Source organism: Sorex araneus, chromosome 6 (assembly GCF_027595985.1).
Source record: "Sorex araneus isolate mSorAra2 chromosome 6, mSorAra2.pri, whole genome shotgun sequence".
In the NCBI taxonomy this organism is placed as follows: Eukaryota; Metazoa; Chordata; class Mammalia; order Eulipotyphla; family Soricidae; genus Sorex; species Sorex araneus.
The window spans coordinates 109,042,025-109,054,559 of record NC_073307.1 but is presented as its reverse complement, the minus strand read 5'-3'; the positions used below and the strand labels follow the sequence as shown (position 1 = coordinate 109,054,559).

General features: G+C 40.4%; 1 protein-coding gene across 1 annotated transcript; it reads left to right on the top strand.

Moving 5' to 3' along the window:
* The first annotated feature begins 357 nt into the window (after positions 1–357).
* Positions 358–1,335, top strand: LOC101538740 (olfactory receptor 10T2-like). Its single transcript, XM_004613679.3, has one exon. The coding sequence runs from the start codon at positions 358–360 to the stop codon at positions 1,333–1,335; it is 978 nt and encodes a 325-aa protein (XP_004613736.3).
* The last annotated feature ends 11,200 nt before the right edge of the window (positions 1,336–12,535 follow it).

Genomic DNA, 12,535 nt, shown 5'->3' with positions numbered 1-12,535 from the left:
ATGCAAAATCCAATAGATAATAATGAAGCAATTATATTGTTTCCCTTCTTACATGCAGATTCCCACTGGAAACTTAAAAACAGAAACAGAATGGTTTTATGAAAATCCAGGAAGATTTGGACACAACATATAAAATTTCTCAGAGAGAATCATTCTCATACTAGAATCACTCTCATCATTGTAATTCCAGTGCTGACCTCAGTCAGGTACACTAAGCATCTCTGTCTCTTCTGTGAAGAGTTATTGTGAAATTGCCCAGATGCATGTGATTTTAAATTCAAATGATTCCAGTGCATGAGGATGTGATTACAAAAATCTCAGAGGTTTAACCTCAAGAACCCCTGCACCTTTGAGAGGATGTTGTCCCACACCAGGAACTTGAGCAACCATACCACAGTTAGCATATTTCTTCTGTGGGGATTTTCCAGTTTCCCAGACCTGCAGGTCCTTCTCTTTGTCTTAGTTTTCTTCTCCCATATGACAATAGTAGCTGCAAATGCATCAATCATGGTGGCCATCAAGCTCAGTCACAGCCTTCACACCCCCATGTACTTCTTCCTGTGCTGCCTGTCCTTCTCCGAGACATGTATCACTATGGTTGCCATCCCCCGAATGTTGGTGGACTTACTATCAGTCAGCAAGACCATTTCTCTTCCTGAGTGTGCCACGCAGATGTTTTTCTTCTTTGCCTTGGCAGGTAATAACTGCTTCATCATGGCTGCCATGTCCTATGACCGCTACACTGCCATTCATAGCCCACTGCACTATGCCATCCGGATGACTCATAAGAACTGTGCTCAGCTCCTTATAGCCTCTTGGGTGACTGGAATCCTGGTTTCTCTGAGCATCGTCAACATTGTGTTCAAATCATCTTTCTGTGATTCCAACATCATCCAGCACTTCTTCTGTGACATATCACCTGTGATATCCCTTGCTTGTGACTTTACTCCCTATGATGAAATGGCTATTTTTATGCTCTCTGCCTTCGTGTTAGTGGGCAGCTTTATTTTAATCATGGTTTCCTACATCTTCATTGGATATATAATTATGAAGATGCCCTCTGCTAAGGGGAGGTATAAGGCCTTCTCAACTTGCTCCTCCCACCTCACTGTGGTGTCTATACATTATGGTTTTGCTGGGTTTGTGTACTTGAAACCTAAAAACAGAGACTCATTTAGAGAAGACATGTTGATGGCTGTGACTTACACAGTAGTCACCCCTCTGCTCAATCCCATTGTTTACAGTCTAAGGAACAAAGAAATGCAGACAGCCCTGAGGAAGGTACTCGGAAATGCAAACAGGTTCATTCCTCAGATAGTGGATAAAAGAACCTAAACATGTAAATAATTTACAGAGCATTTGGATCAGACAGGTAGTAGTGCCTGCCCCCTACCCCCATAGAAATGAGTTTTGAAAACAAAGATGTGATCATATCTTTTAAAAACTAAGATGTCAAAAGAAAGTGCTTTGTAACAATCCAAAAGAAGGCAAACTGGACCACCTTTGGAGATGCAAACATAGTCTGTTAAGATTTGATTGGGGCCAATGTCAGCCTGGAGAAGGGTAGAGACTTTAATGGAAGCAGAAGGTCAAAAGAAGAACATGAAAGACCGTGGAAAGTCCTCATCCACTGACAACATGCTAGCAATGGATTCGTAATTACATAGAAAGCCCAAGCTTTTAGAGGAAAACTACAAAACCACCTTTGCATAACCAAGCAACTACTTTCACATTCTGGATCACTTGCCCTCCAACTTGGGAACTAAAATTCCTTTCTTTGATACCATGACACTTTCTCCTTTCAGAAAAACTTGTCATATTCTCTCCTCAACATATCACTTTTTCTGTCTCCCATGTTACTAAATTTTATTGTTTCACTATTTGTCTCCTGAAGTTCTTCTTTGTGAGGATAGACAACAAGGCCAGGGAAAAATGTGAAAGTCAGGATTAACTTCTTTTTTTTTTCCTGCAAAGTGAAATCTCTTATCTCTGCCTTAAATTTTGCTCCCATCAGAACTTGGGTGCTCAGGATCCGTTAAGTGGGTCTCAAATGCAGCTTGTTGTCTGCCTTCTCGGGCTGGTGGCAACCCCTGTCTTGTTTTGTAGGTACTCCAGAAAACTTCATTTAGTTATTTGTGTTAAATCAGAAAATGAACACACAAACACAAGGGAGAAATTAAAACAAAGAGGAATGAGAAATTGTGTGCTCTGTTTCCAGAAAAAAGGAACTTGTGGTCCCTTGTTTCCCAGATAGGGTTCGAGTAATTACGCCCTGACTGAGTGGGCTGCTTGGGTCAGGATGCAGCACACTTCCCTAACTCTTATTCTTTCTTGCTTCTGCAACCGGATTGCTTGCTTGCTTAATGATGTTCCAGGATATGGTCTTGCCCTATTCACTTGTATCACTTGTCATCCTATTGTTCATTGATTTGCTTGAGCGGGCACCAGTAACGTCTCCACTCGTCCCTGTTGCGTGCTAGTGTAGCCCAATGGTGTCTTGCCCTATTGAAAAAAAAAAAAAACTTGCTTTTTGCTCTCAGGGCTACCTCTCTCATCTCTCTTATCTGGGCTGGACTTGAGAGAGCCATCACTGGCCACTTATTAAAGGTTCCTTGATCTGAGACAAAATTCTGACTCTGTGGAATATTTTGGGGTGCCTGCCTAGCCTATTAACATTTGGTGGTTTGTGGGCTATACCTAGTGTTTGTATTACCACTGCCTGCCTCAGTCCCCAAGGTTCCCACCAATGATGGGTAACCATGAATAAAGTAGAGAAATTCCAACAAAGATTATTTTGTATAAATACCTGTTATTTCTAACTACAGAGTAAGCCTAGTCTTACACCTTTCCTATTACAAAGCCATATATAGTGTCACACAAATATATATAAATGCACATGCACAAATATATACAGCAAACATTAAAAATTTTTTACAGCATTTTTTATTTTAATATTTTGGATTGCCTTTGAGGAATGAGAAATAATATGATAAAAAATGACAAGAAAAAAGTAAAAATTAAAGAACACAGGTGAGACAACACAAGAGAAGTGTCACTAATTAATTTTAAAAGAAGTAAATTGGAGGCCGGAGCAATAGTACAGCAGGTAGGGTGTTTGCTTTGCACACAGGCAACCTGGGTTCAATCGCAGCACTCAGTATGGTCCCCTAAGCCTGCTAGGAGTGATCTCTGAGTGCAGAGCCAGATATAAACCCTGAGAAGAGCCAGGAGTGGCCCCAAAACAATACAAAGTAAATCATAGTTATTTTATTAAATAAAAAAATTAAAAACAAATTTTATAGGGAAATCAGATGACCAATCAAATTTAAAAAATACTATTATACACATTTCAAAAAAAATTAAAAATCTTTTCCATTATTCCTCCCTTCCCACAAAAAGAGAAAACACAGCAAATTGAGAATTGAGATGAGTAATAGATCACAATATAGAAACATTTTAAATAATATGAATTAAATGCCTTGTTACACTCTATTAAAGAGGATATGGAAACAATCAGAATAGATGGATTTCTGTGGAAAAAATAAATTAATAAAAAGTCCCCACAAAAGCATTTCTTCCCGTCCCTCAACACTTCAGCAAACTAGTTTATAATTAAATTGTTGAAGACCTAAATAATTTAAGCAAATTCATACACTATTTAATTTGAATTAGAGAAGTACTTTCTACCTCCAATCTGAGGACCAATATCAGTCCACATACATTTCTTTACAGACTGCTAAAAAAGTTTTGTTTTACCTGCTGCTGGGTTCAATTCCCAGTACCACAGATGGTCTCCTCCGCATTGCCTAATGTGATCCTGGAGGGCAGAGCCAGGAGTAATTCCTGAGCACTGTTAAAGTGTGACCCAAAAACAAAAATGTTTTCCACCTGGCCAATTCAAGTTTGATCCTAATCACTGCTTATGGTCCCCTGAGCACAGAGTCAGGGGTAAGCCCTGAGCACTGCCGCACAGGCCCCCATAGCAAAACAACAATGCCGTCTGCAGTGAAAGTATTTCCCCTTAACATGGCTTTCCTGGAAAATCATTTCATTTTATATTAGATTTAAAACTTTCTATGCGAAGTGCTCTTAAAATATAGTTTTATTTTCACCTTAGTGGTGTGCAAAATATTTCTTTCACTTTCACTGATCCACAGGAAGAAAGGGGTTAATTTAAAATCACTGAATTGAAAGCAACAGTTTAGACAGATGATTTCTACTTTATATAAACCATAAGGTGCTACACTAAACTGGATAAGGGTGAAACAATTGTACTCCAAATCTCAGATGGACTGGGACAAACATTAGACACTGTAACGAAATCTAAGAGATATGACTATCTGGAGGTACATTCACACAATGAGGAGGCCAGGAATTTGGCGAGTAGCTAAGGTGCCTGCCTCACAAGAGTGAGTGTGAGAGTTCAATTCCCAGTGATGCCTGAATACGCTGATCATGATCCTGGCAGCTCTGCTGTCCGTTAGTCCTAATGCCAGAATCAACTTTGGTCAGACACAGTTTTGTTTTGTTTTGTTTTGTTTTTGTTTTTGTTTTTTTGCTTTTTGGGTCACACCCAGCGATGCTCAGGGGTTACTCCTGGCTTTGCACTCAGGAATTACTCCTGGCAGAGCTTGGGGGACCATATGGGATGCCGGGGATCGAACCTGGGTCGGGCGCGTGCAAGGCAAACGCCCTACCCGCTGTGCTATCGCTCCGGCCCCCAGACACAGTTTTTTTCAGGTGTTGTGAGCAACAGAGGTTAAGGCTGTGGCATGGTAAGTGTGACTCAGCGGACCAACCCCTACTGACCATATCGATCATCTTGGTGCCCACCATTCTATAAACCACCATTCCTAAAATTCTGTTTCTCTTTCTCCTTCTTCATAAAATGGCTCCCTGTAACTATGAACATAAGATGATTGCTTTGAGGATGTGAATCTCAGCCTGCCAGATTGTCCCGATTAAAGCTCTCACTCTTTACTCATAACCTGTCTCTCTGATTGTTCCTTGAACAATAATAGAACCTACTTGGCCTTTGTGGTTACAAATAAAGAGGATTGAAGATAGGAGAAGGTAAGGGAAAAGAAAAGCAAAAGGGAAAAAGAAAACCAGTGAGGGACAGACCAGGAAAGGAGGAAGAATAAAAGAGAAACATGTGTTTTCATTGGATGTTTGGGGATCGCACCTGGCAGTGCTCAGGGCTTATGCCCGGCTCTACTCTCAGGTATCATTTCTGGTGGAATTAGGGGAACAGATTGGGTGTTGGGATTGAGCCCTGGTCTGCTGTATGCAGGATCCCATGTTTACCCACTACACTATCTCTCCAGCCCAAAGAATCTACTGTTGACATTTTAAACTATTTCTGCGCTGGTGCCCAACTTCAAACAATGATATTTTTTCTAACTTCTTCTTTTGGGATAATTATCTAGATAAGAATAAGAATACTAGAATTATCAAGAATTTTGAGAGTTGAAAATATTTTATAATAATTAAACAGAAAAATGTCACATCAGTTGGTTCTCATAATACTAAAAAGTGTGACTATATTTATGACTGTATTGCATGTTTTTTAAATCCCTGAGTAGATAATAAGGGTATAGAGTATATACACAGTGGAACACTATACAGTTTCAAAGAAAACTAAAATCGCGCATTTTGTTGCAACTAGGGTCGAACAGAAGGGTATTGATGTCGTGGGGGTCCCACTGTTGACTTATGTGATGCAGGAAGTAGAAAGATGGTCACTTTCTCCCCATCCGCCTTTGCCACCTAGACCCAGTGTTACTGGGTTCTTGTCTCACCTCACAAAAAAGTATTTCAGGAGTAGGCATGCAGTGAAGTAAAACAGATTTTATTTGGAGGGTTTGAAGGAAAGGAGGAAGAGAAAACGGGAGAGAGTGGAGAGTAACGTGCTCAAGCGAGAGCCCTGACTTCTCCAAGGGTGGAGAGAGACCCTACACACATCCCAGCATTAGGCATGAAAGCATGAAAGTACACATCTCAAGAGGGGAGATGCGGGCGACACATGTGCTGGATGACACATGTGCTCGAGTACCACACGTGCTCAGGTACCACATGTGCTCAGCCACTCGGGCATAATCAGCACATGGGTTGGGCATCATACAGGTGCCCTCCCTTTGTTCCAAGTGGCTCTTATAGGGTTTCTCCAACCTGCCCCACAGGGGCCTTCTACCTATGTCAAAGTCTGTTGTTAAGGAGGTTGCCAAGGGGGTTGGGAGTGGTAATGGTCTTCTTTGAAATTCCTTTCCTGCCCTTTTGTTTTTGCAGGAACTTCTTCTGGTCTGCTGCAGTAGAGAGACTAGGGTCTTATCAGACTTCAGGTCCTTTTTTTTTTTCTGTTTTTTGCAAGGTCAGCTTTTGCCATTGCCTTGGGAGGGGGCCTTCCCTATCAGTATCACAGTAAGTGAAGTGAGTGGAAGGAAGGACAAACACAGGATGATTTCATTTATAAGTGGTAGTTGTGATTACAGGGCAAAAGAATATTAAGTATCAAAGGTAGGGGTACCTCAATGACCCTGAACCCTAGGTTATATACATGAAAAGAAGAGGAATACAAAGAATCAAGGGGCTAAATAGGAAGAGGCAATGAGAAGTAGCACTGCCAAGGGGCAGTGGACTCGGGTAACAATAATAGTATGAGGTACAGGCATATATCTAAACCACAGAGCCAAAAGCACTATAAACCTGAGACACAAATTGCAATAATCAACCTGTCAAGAAGGGGAGAAAACCTGAGAACATTGGTGAAAGGAAGCAGAACTAGTGATGGGACAGTATTGGAACATTATGTTAATTGTATAATCTCCCAGAGCAGCCAGGGCCCACCCCCCCCCGACAACCCTTTCCTTTGCTGCCCAAGTTGGGTGGGCTTGGGCTGTTCGCCCAGCTGGGGTGGCCCATGCAATGGAGCAGACAGAGGAGGAAATGAGGGCCAAGCCAGTTGGTTGATCAGTTGCCATTTATTCCATTCTCCCCATGCTCCTGTTCCAGTCTCTCTGGGCACCCCCATTCTAGTCTCACACTGCCCCCCATTCCCGTCTCCTCCTGTCTCTCTCACTCATCTCTCTAGGCTCCATCTTGCTCCCTGCTCTCTCTCTCTCTCTCTCTCTCTCTCTCTCTCTCTCTCTCTCTCTCTCTCTCTCTCTCTCTCTCTCAACTCCCCCCATCTCTCTAGCCTCTCTCCAACTTCCAGCACTCTGGGTGAATGCTATACTCAGTCAGGTAACAAAATCAACATAAGAAAGCCTTTCCTGACTGCCCATCAGGGTCCAGGGTAGAAACACCACATAGGGGTATTCCTCTTCTCCAAGAATCTTAATTAATATCTAAATATAAGTTATTTCTGTATGGGCACAGTAAGAGATACATTGAGGCTTATAGAGCAGCTCTCCTGGGAACATCTTGCCACAGACTCAGACTACAGTGCTCAAGCCAGATTAATTATTTCTAACCCTAGTCTCCATGAGGGATGGAGGAATCAAACCCGGGTTGGTGGCATGCAAGGCCCTACCCGCTGTGCTATTGCTCCAGCCCCAAAAGAAACAATAATGCAATATAAATAAAACTTAAAAGGGTATTGTCACTATAATAATATCAGACACAACGTAGTATAGGCTATATATTTCTATTTTATGATGACTCCTTTTTAAAGGGCAAGAGAGTTCAGGAAAAGGTTGACCACTGTGGATCTTATTCAGAAATTTTTCTGCCAATCTGATAGAACAGTTCCAGTGAACCTAAAGGCTTTACCTCCTTAGATCCACAACAACATGAAGAAACAGCGCAAATGTCCACTACAAGTAGAAGACGAAGTAAAGAGCCCCGAATCCTCAACAGGAGGTACCCACAAGTATGATCTCTTTGACAAAGAATTTTGAGATGAAATGCTGAGGGTGTTCATGGAACTCAAAGAATCAGTGGAACAGTCATACAGAAAATTAAAGGAAGAAGTGAACAAAATGGGGGAACAGATAACTGAGAAAATACAGGAAGAAATGAGAGCAGAAATAAGAAAACTACAAAAAGATATGTCACAAATGAAAGATTCGATAGATGAACTCAAAAACTCAATAGGTGCCCACAACAGTAGAATGTCACCACAGTTTAAAAAATCATCGCTGAAAAGTTCTCAGAGTTAGAGAATGCAAGCATCCAGATTCAAGAAGTCAGGAGGGTGCCAGCTAAAATAAATCCTAATAGAAACACGCCAAGGCATATCATAGTCAGAATGATGGATGCCGCAGATAGAGACACAATACTGCAAGCAGCAAGGTCAAAGAAAGACATCACATACAAAGGAGCACCCCTTAGACTTACAGGAGACCTACCAGAGGAAACCATCCAAGCTCGAAGACAATGGTGGGATATAGTGAAAAAACTCAATGAAATGAACGCCTCACCAAGAATACTTTACCCAGCCAAACTCTCACTCAAACTCGATAAAAAAATACACCATTTCATAGATAAACAACAGCTCAGGAACTTAATAGATTCAAAACCAAGCCTGAAAGAAGGACTAAAAGGTCTCCTATAAGACGAGGAAAAAAAAACCCATAACCACAACAAACCCTTATAGAAAGATGGCACAAAACCCCATGACAAGAATCTCTTTTAATGTCAATGGTCTAAATGCACCTATCAAGAGACACAGAGTGGCAAATTGGATCCAGAAACTGAAACCAACATTCTGCTGCCTACAAGAAACACATCTGAACAATCAAAACAAATACAGACTCAAAGTTAAAGGATGGAAAACAATAATGCAAGCAAACAACTCCCTCAAAAAAGCTGGGGTGGCCATACTAGTATCCGAAGACATAGATTTCAGGTTGAAAAAAATCAGAAAGGACAGAGAAGGCCATTTTCTATTTATCAAGGGTTATATACTACAGGAAGAAATCACACTCTTAAATGTATATGCACCTAATGAGGGACCAGTTAAATACTTAAAACAACTGCTGGCAGACTTTAAGGAGGACATCGCCAGCAATACAATAGTAGTTAGAGACTTCAACACTGCCTTGTGACCTCTAGATAGATCAACAAGAACAAAACTCAGCAAGGAAACACTGGTTCTGAAGAAAGAAATAGAAGAGAGAGGGCTAACAGACCAATACAGGGCCTTACACCCCAAAAAGAAAGAGTACACATTTTTTCCAGTGCACATGGAACATTTTCTAAAATAGACCACGTGCTGGGTCACAAAACATACCTCAATAGAATCAAAAAGATAAAAATTGTATCAACTATATTTTCAGACTGAAGATAGAAGCTAACCACATACAAATGAGAAGAACCAAATCAAACAACTAGAAATTAAACAACTCAATGTTGAACAATGAGTGGTTCAGGAAGGAAGTCAAGGATGAAATCAAAAGATACCTGGAAAAAAATGAGAATGAAAACACGAGCTACCAAAACCTATGGGACGCAGCTAAAGCTGTGTTAAGAGGAAAATTTATAGTTTTGCAAGCATTCCTCAGGAAGGCAGAAAGGGCCTACATAGATAACCTGACTTCACAGCTCAAGACCTTAGAAAAAGATCAACAAAGGGAACCCCAACCCAGCCGAAGGAAAGAAATAATAAAATTTAGAACAGAAATCAACAACATGGAAACTCAAAAAACAATCCGAAAGGTCAATGAAACCAAGAGCTGGTTCTTTGAGAAAATAAAAAGATTGATAAACCACTAGCAAGACTCACAAAGAAAGAGAAAGAGAGAACCCTAATAAGCTGAATTAGAAATGAAAAAGGTGTTATCACAACAGAAACTACTGAAATTCAAAAGATCATCAGAGACTACTTTGAGAGTCTATATGCCACGAAACAAGAGAGCCTAGAAGAAATGGACAATTTCCTGGATTCCTATCACCTCCAAAGACTGAACCAAGAAGATTTGGAATACCTGAATAGACCCATTAATATCAAGGAAATTGAAACAGTAATCAAAAGTCTCCCCAAAAACAAAAGCCCAGGCCCAGATGGATTTACTAGCAAACTCTTCCAAACATTTAAGGAGGACCTGTTACCAGTTCTCCTCAAGCTTTTCCAGGAAATTGAAGAAACAGAAACTCTCCCAAACAGTTTCTATGAGGCACATATCTCCCTAATACCAAAAGCAAAAAAAGACACCACTAAGAAGGAAAACTACAGGCCAATATCCCTAATGAACATGGATGTGAAGATTCTCAACAAAATATTAGCAAATAGAATCCAACAACTCATCAAAAAGATCATACACCGTGACCAAGTGGGATTCATCCAGAGATGCGAGGATGGTTTAACATTCGGAAATCAATCAACATAATCCACCATATCAACAAAAGCAAAGATAAAAACCATATGATCATTTCAATAGATGCAGAAAAAACATTTGACAAGATACAGCATCCATTTATGGTGAAAACCCTCACCAAAATGGGTTTAGAAGGAACTTTCTTCAAGATAGTCAAAGTCATCTACCACAAACATATGGCAAGCATCATCCTCAATGGAGAAAAAATTAGGGCCTTCCCTCTAAGATCAGGGACGAGACAAGGATGTCTACTCTCACCACTTCTGTTTAACATGGTACTGGAGGTTCTTGCAATAGCAATTAGGCAAGAAAAAGACATTAAGGGCATACAGATAGGGAAGGAGAAAATCAAGTTCTCACTATTCGCAGATGATATGATACTATACCTAGAGAAACACAAAACCTCTACCAAGAAATTCTTAGAAACAATAGATTTGTACAGTAAAGTCGCAGGTTATAAAATCAATACTCAAAAATCCATGGCCTTCCTATACGCAAATAACAAAACAGAGGAAAGTGACATAAAAAAAAACAATCCCCTTCACAATCGTGCCCCAGAAAATCAAGTACCTCGAAATCAGCTTAACCAAGGAAGTAAAGGATCTCTACAAAGAAAACTACAAAATGCTAATCAATGAAATAAAAGAGGACAAGAGGAAATGGAAACATATTCCTTGCTCATGGATAGGAAGAATGAACATTGTCAAAATGGCAATACTCCCCAAAGCACTGTACAGATTCAATGAGATCCCTATAAGGATACCTATGAAAAACTTCAAAGAAATGGAGCAAACACTTCTGAAATTCATATGGAACAATAAAGGCCCATGAATAGCTAAAGCAATTCTTGGGGAAAGGACGATGGGAGGCATCACCCTCCCCAACTTCAAACTCTACTATAAAGCAGTAGTAATCAAAATAGCATGGTACTGGTCCAAAGGCAGATGTGCAGACCAATGGAACAGGGTGGAATATCCTTTCACACAACCCCAATTGTATGAACATCTAATCTTTGATAAGGGAGCAAGAAATGTGAAGTGGAGCAAAGAAAGCCTCTTCAACAAATGGTGCTGGCATAACTGGACAACCACTTATAAAAAAAAATGGGTTTAGATCTAGACCTATCACCATGCACAAAATACAGATCAAAATGGATTAAAGACCTCAACATCAGACCAGAATCCATAAGGTACATTGAAGACAAGGTTGGCAAAACTCTCCACAACATTGAAGCTATTGGTATATTCAAAGATGACATGCCACTGACAAACCAAGTGGAAACAGAGATAAACAAATGGGACTATATTAAACTAAGAAGCTTCTGCACTGCAAAAGATACAGTGACCAAAGTACAAAGACAATCTACAGAATAGGAAAGAATATTCACCCAATACCCATTGGATAAGGGGCTAATATCAAGGATATACAAGACACTGGTTGGAATCTACAAGAAGAAAACTCCCAACCCCATCAAAAAATGGGGGATGGTAATGAACATAAACTTTCTCAAGGAAGAAATATGAATGGCAAAGAGGAACATGTTAAAATTCTATTCATCACTAATCATCAGAGAGATGCAGATCAAAACAACTCTGAGATACCAGCTCACACCACAGAGAATGTCACATCCAAAAGAACAAAAGCAACCGCTGTTGGCATGGATGTGAGGAAAAAGGGATCACCCTACACTGCTGGTGGGAATATCGACTGGTTCAGCCATTTTGGAAAACAGTATGGTCGCTTCTCAAAAAATTAGAAATTGAGCTTCCATTTGACACAGCAATACCACTTCTGGGAGTATATCCTGGAGAGCCAAAAAAGGACAGTCGAATAAAGGGTTGATATCAAGGGTATATAAAGCACTGGTTGACCTATACAAAAAGAAAACATCCGACCCCATCAAAAAATGGGCCGAAGAAATGAACAGAAACTTTCCTAAGGAAGAAATACGAATGGCTAAAAGGCACATGAAAAAATGCTCTTCATCACTAATCATCAGGGAGATGCAGATCAAAACAACTATGAGATACCACCTCACACCACAGAGACTGGCTCACATCCAAAAGAACAAAACAACCACTATTGGTGTGGATGTGGGGAGAAAGGAACCCTCCTACACTGCTGGTGGGAATGTCGACTGGTTTAGCCCTTTTGGAAAACAATATTGTCTATTCTCAAAAAATTAGGAATTGAGCTTTCATTTGACCCAGCAATATCAC

What these genes read in the sequence shown, in the direction of transcription:
- LOC101538740 (XM_004613679.3), top strand. Translation starts at nt 358, where the DNA reads ATGTTGTCCCACACCAGGAACTTGAGCAACCATACCACAGTTAGCATA.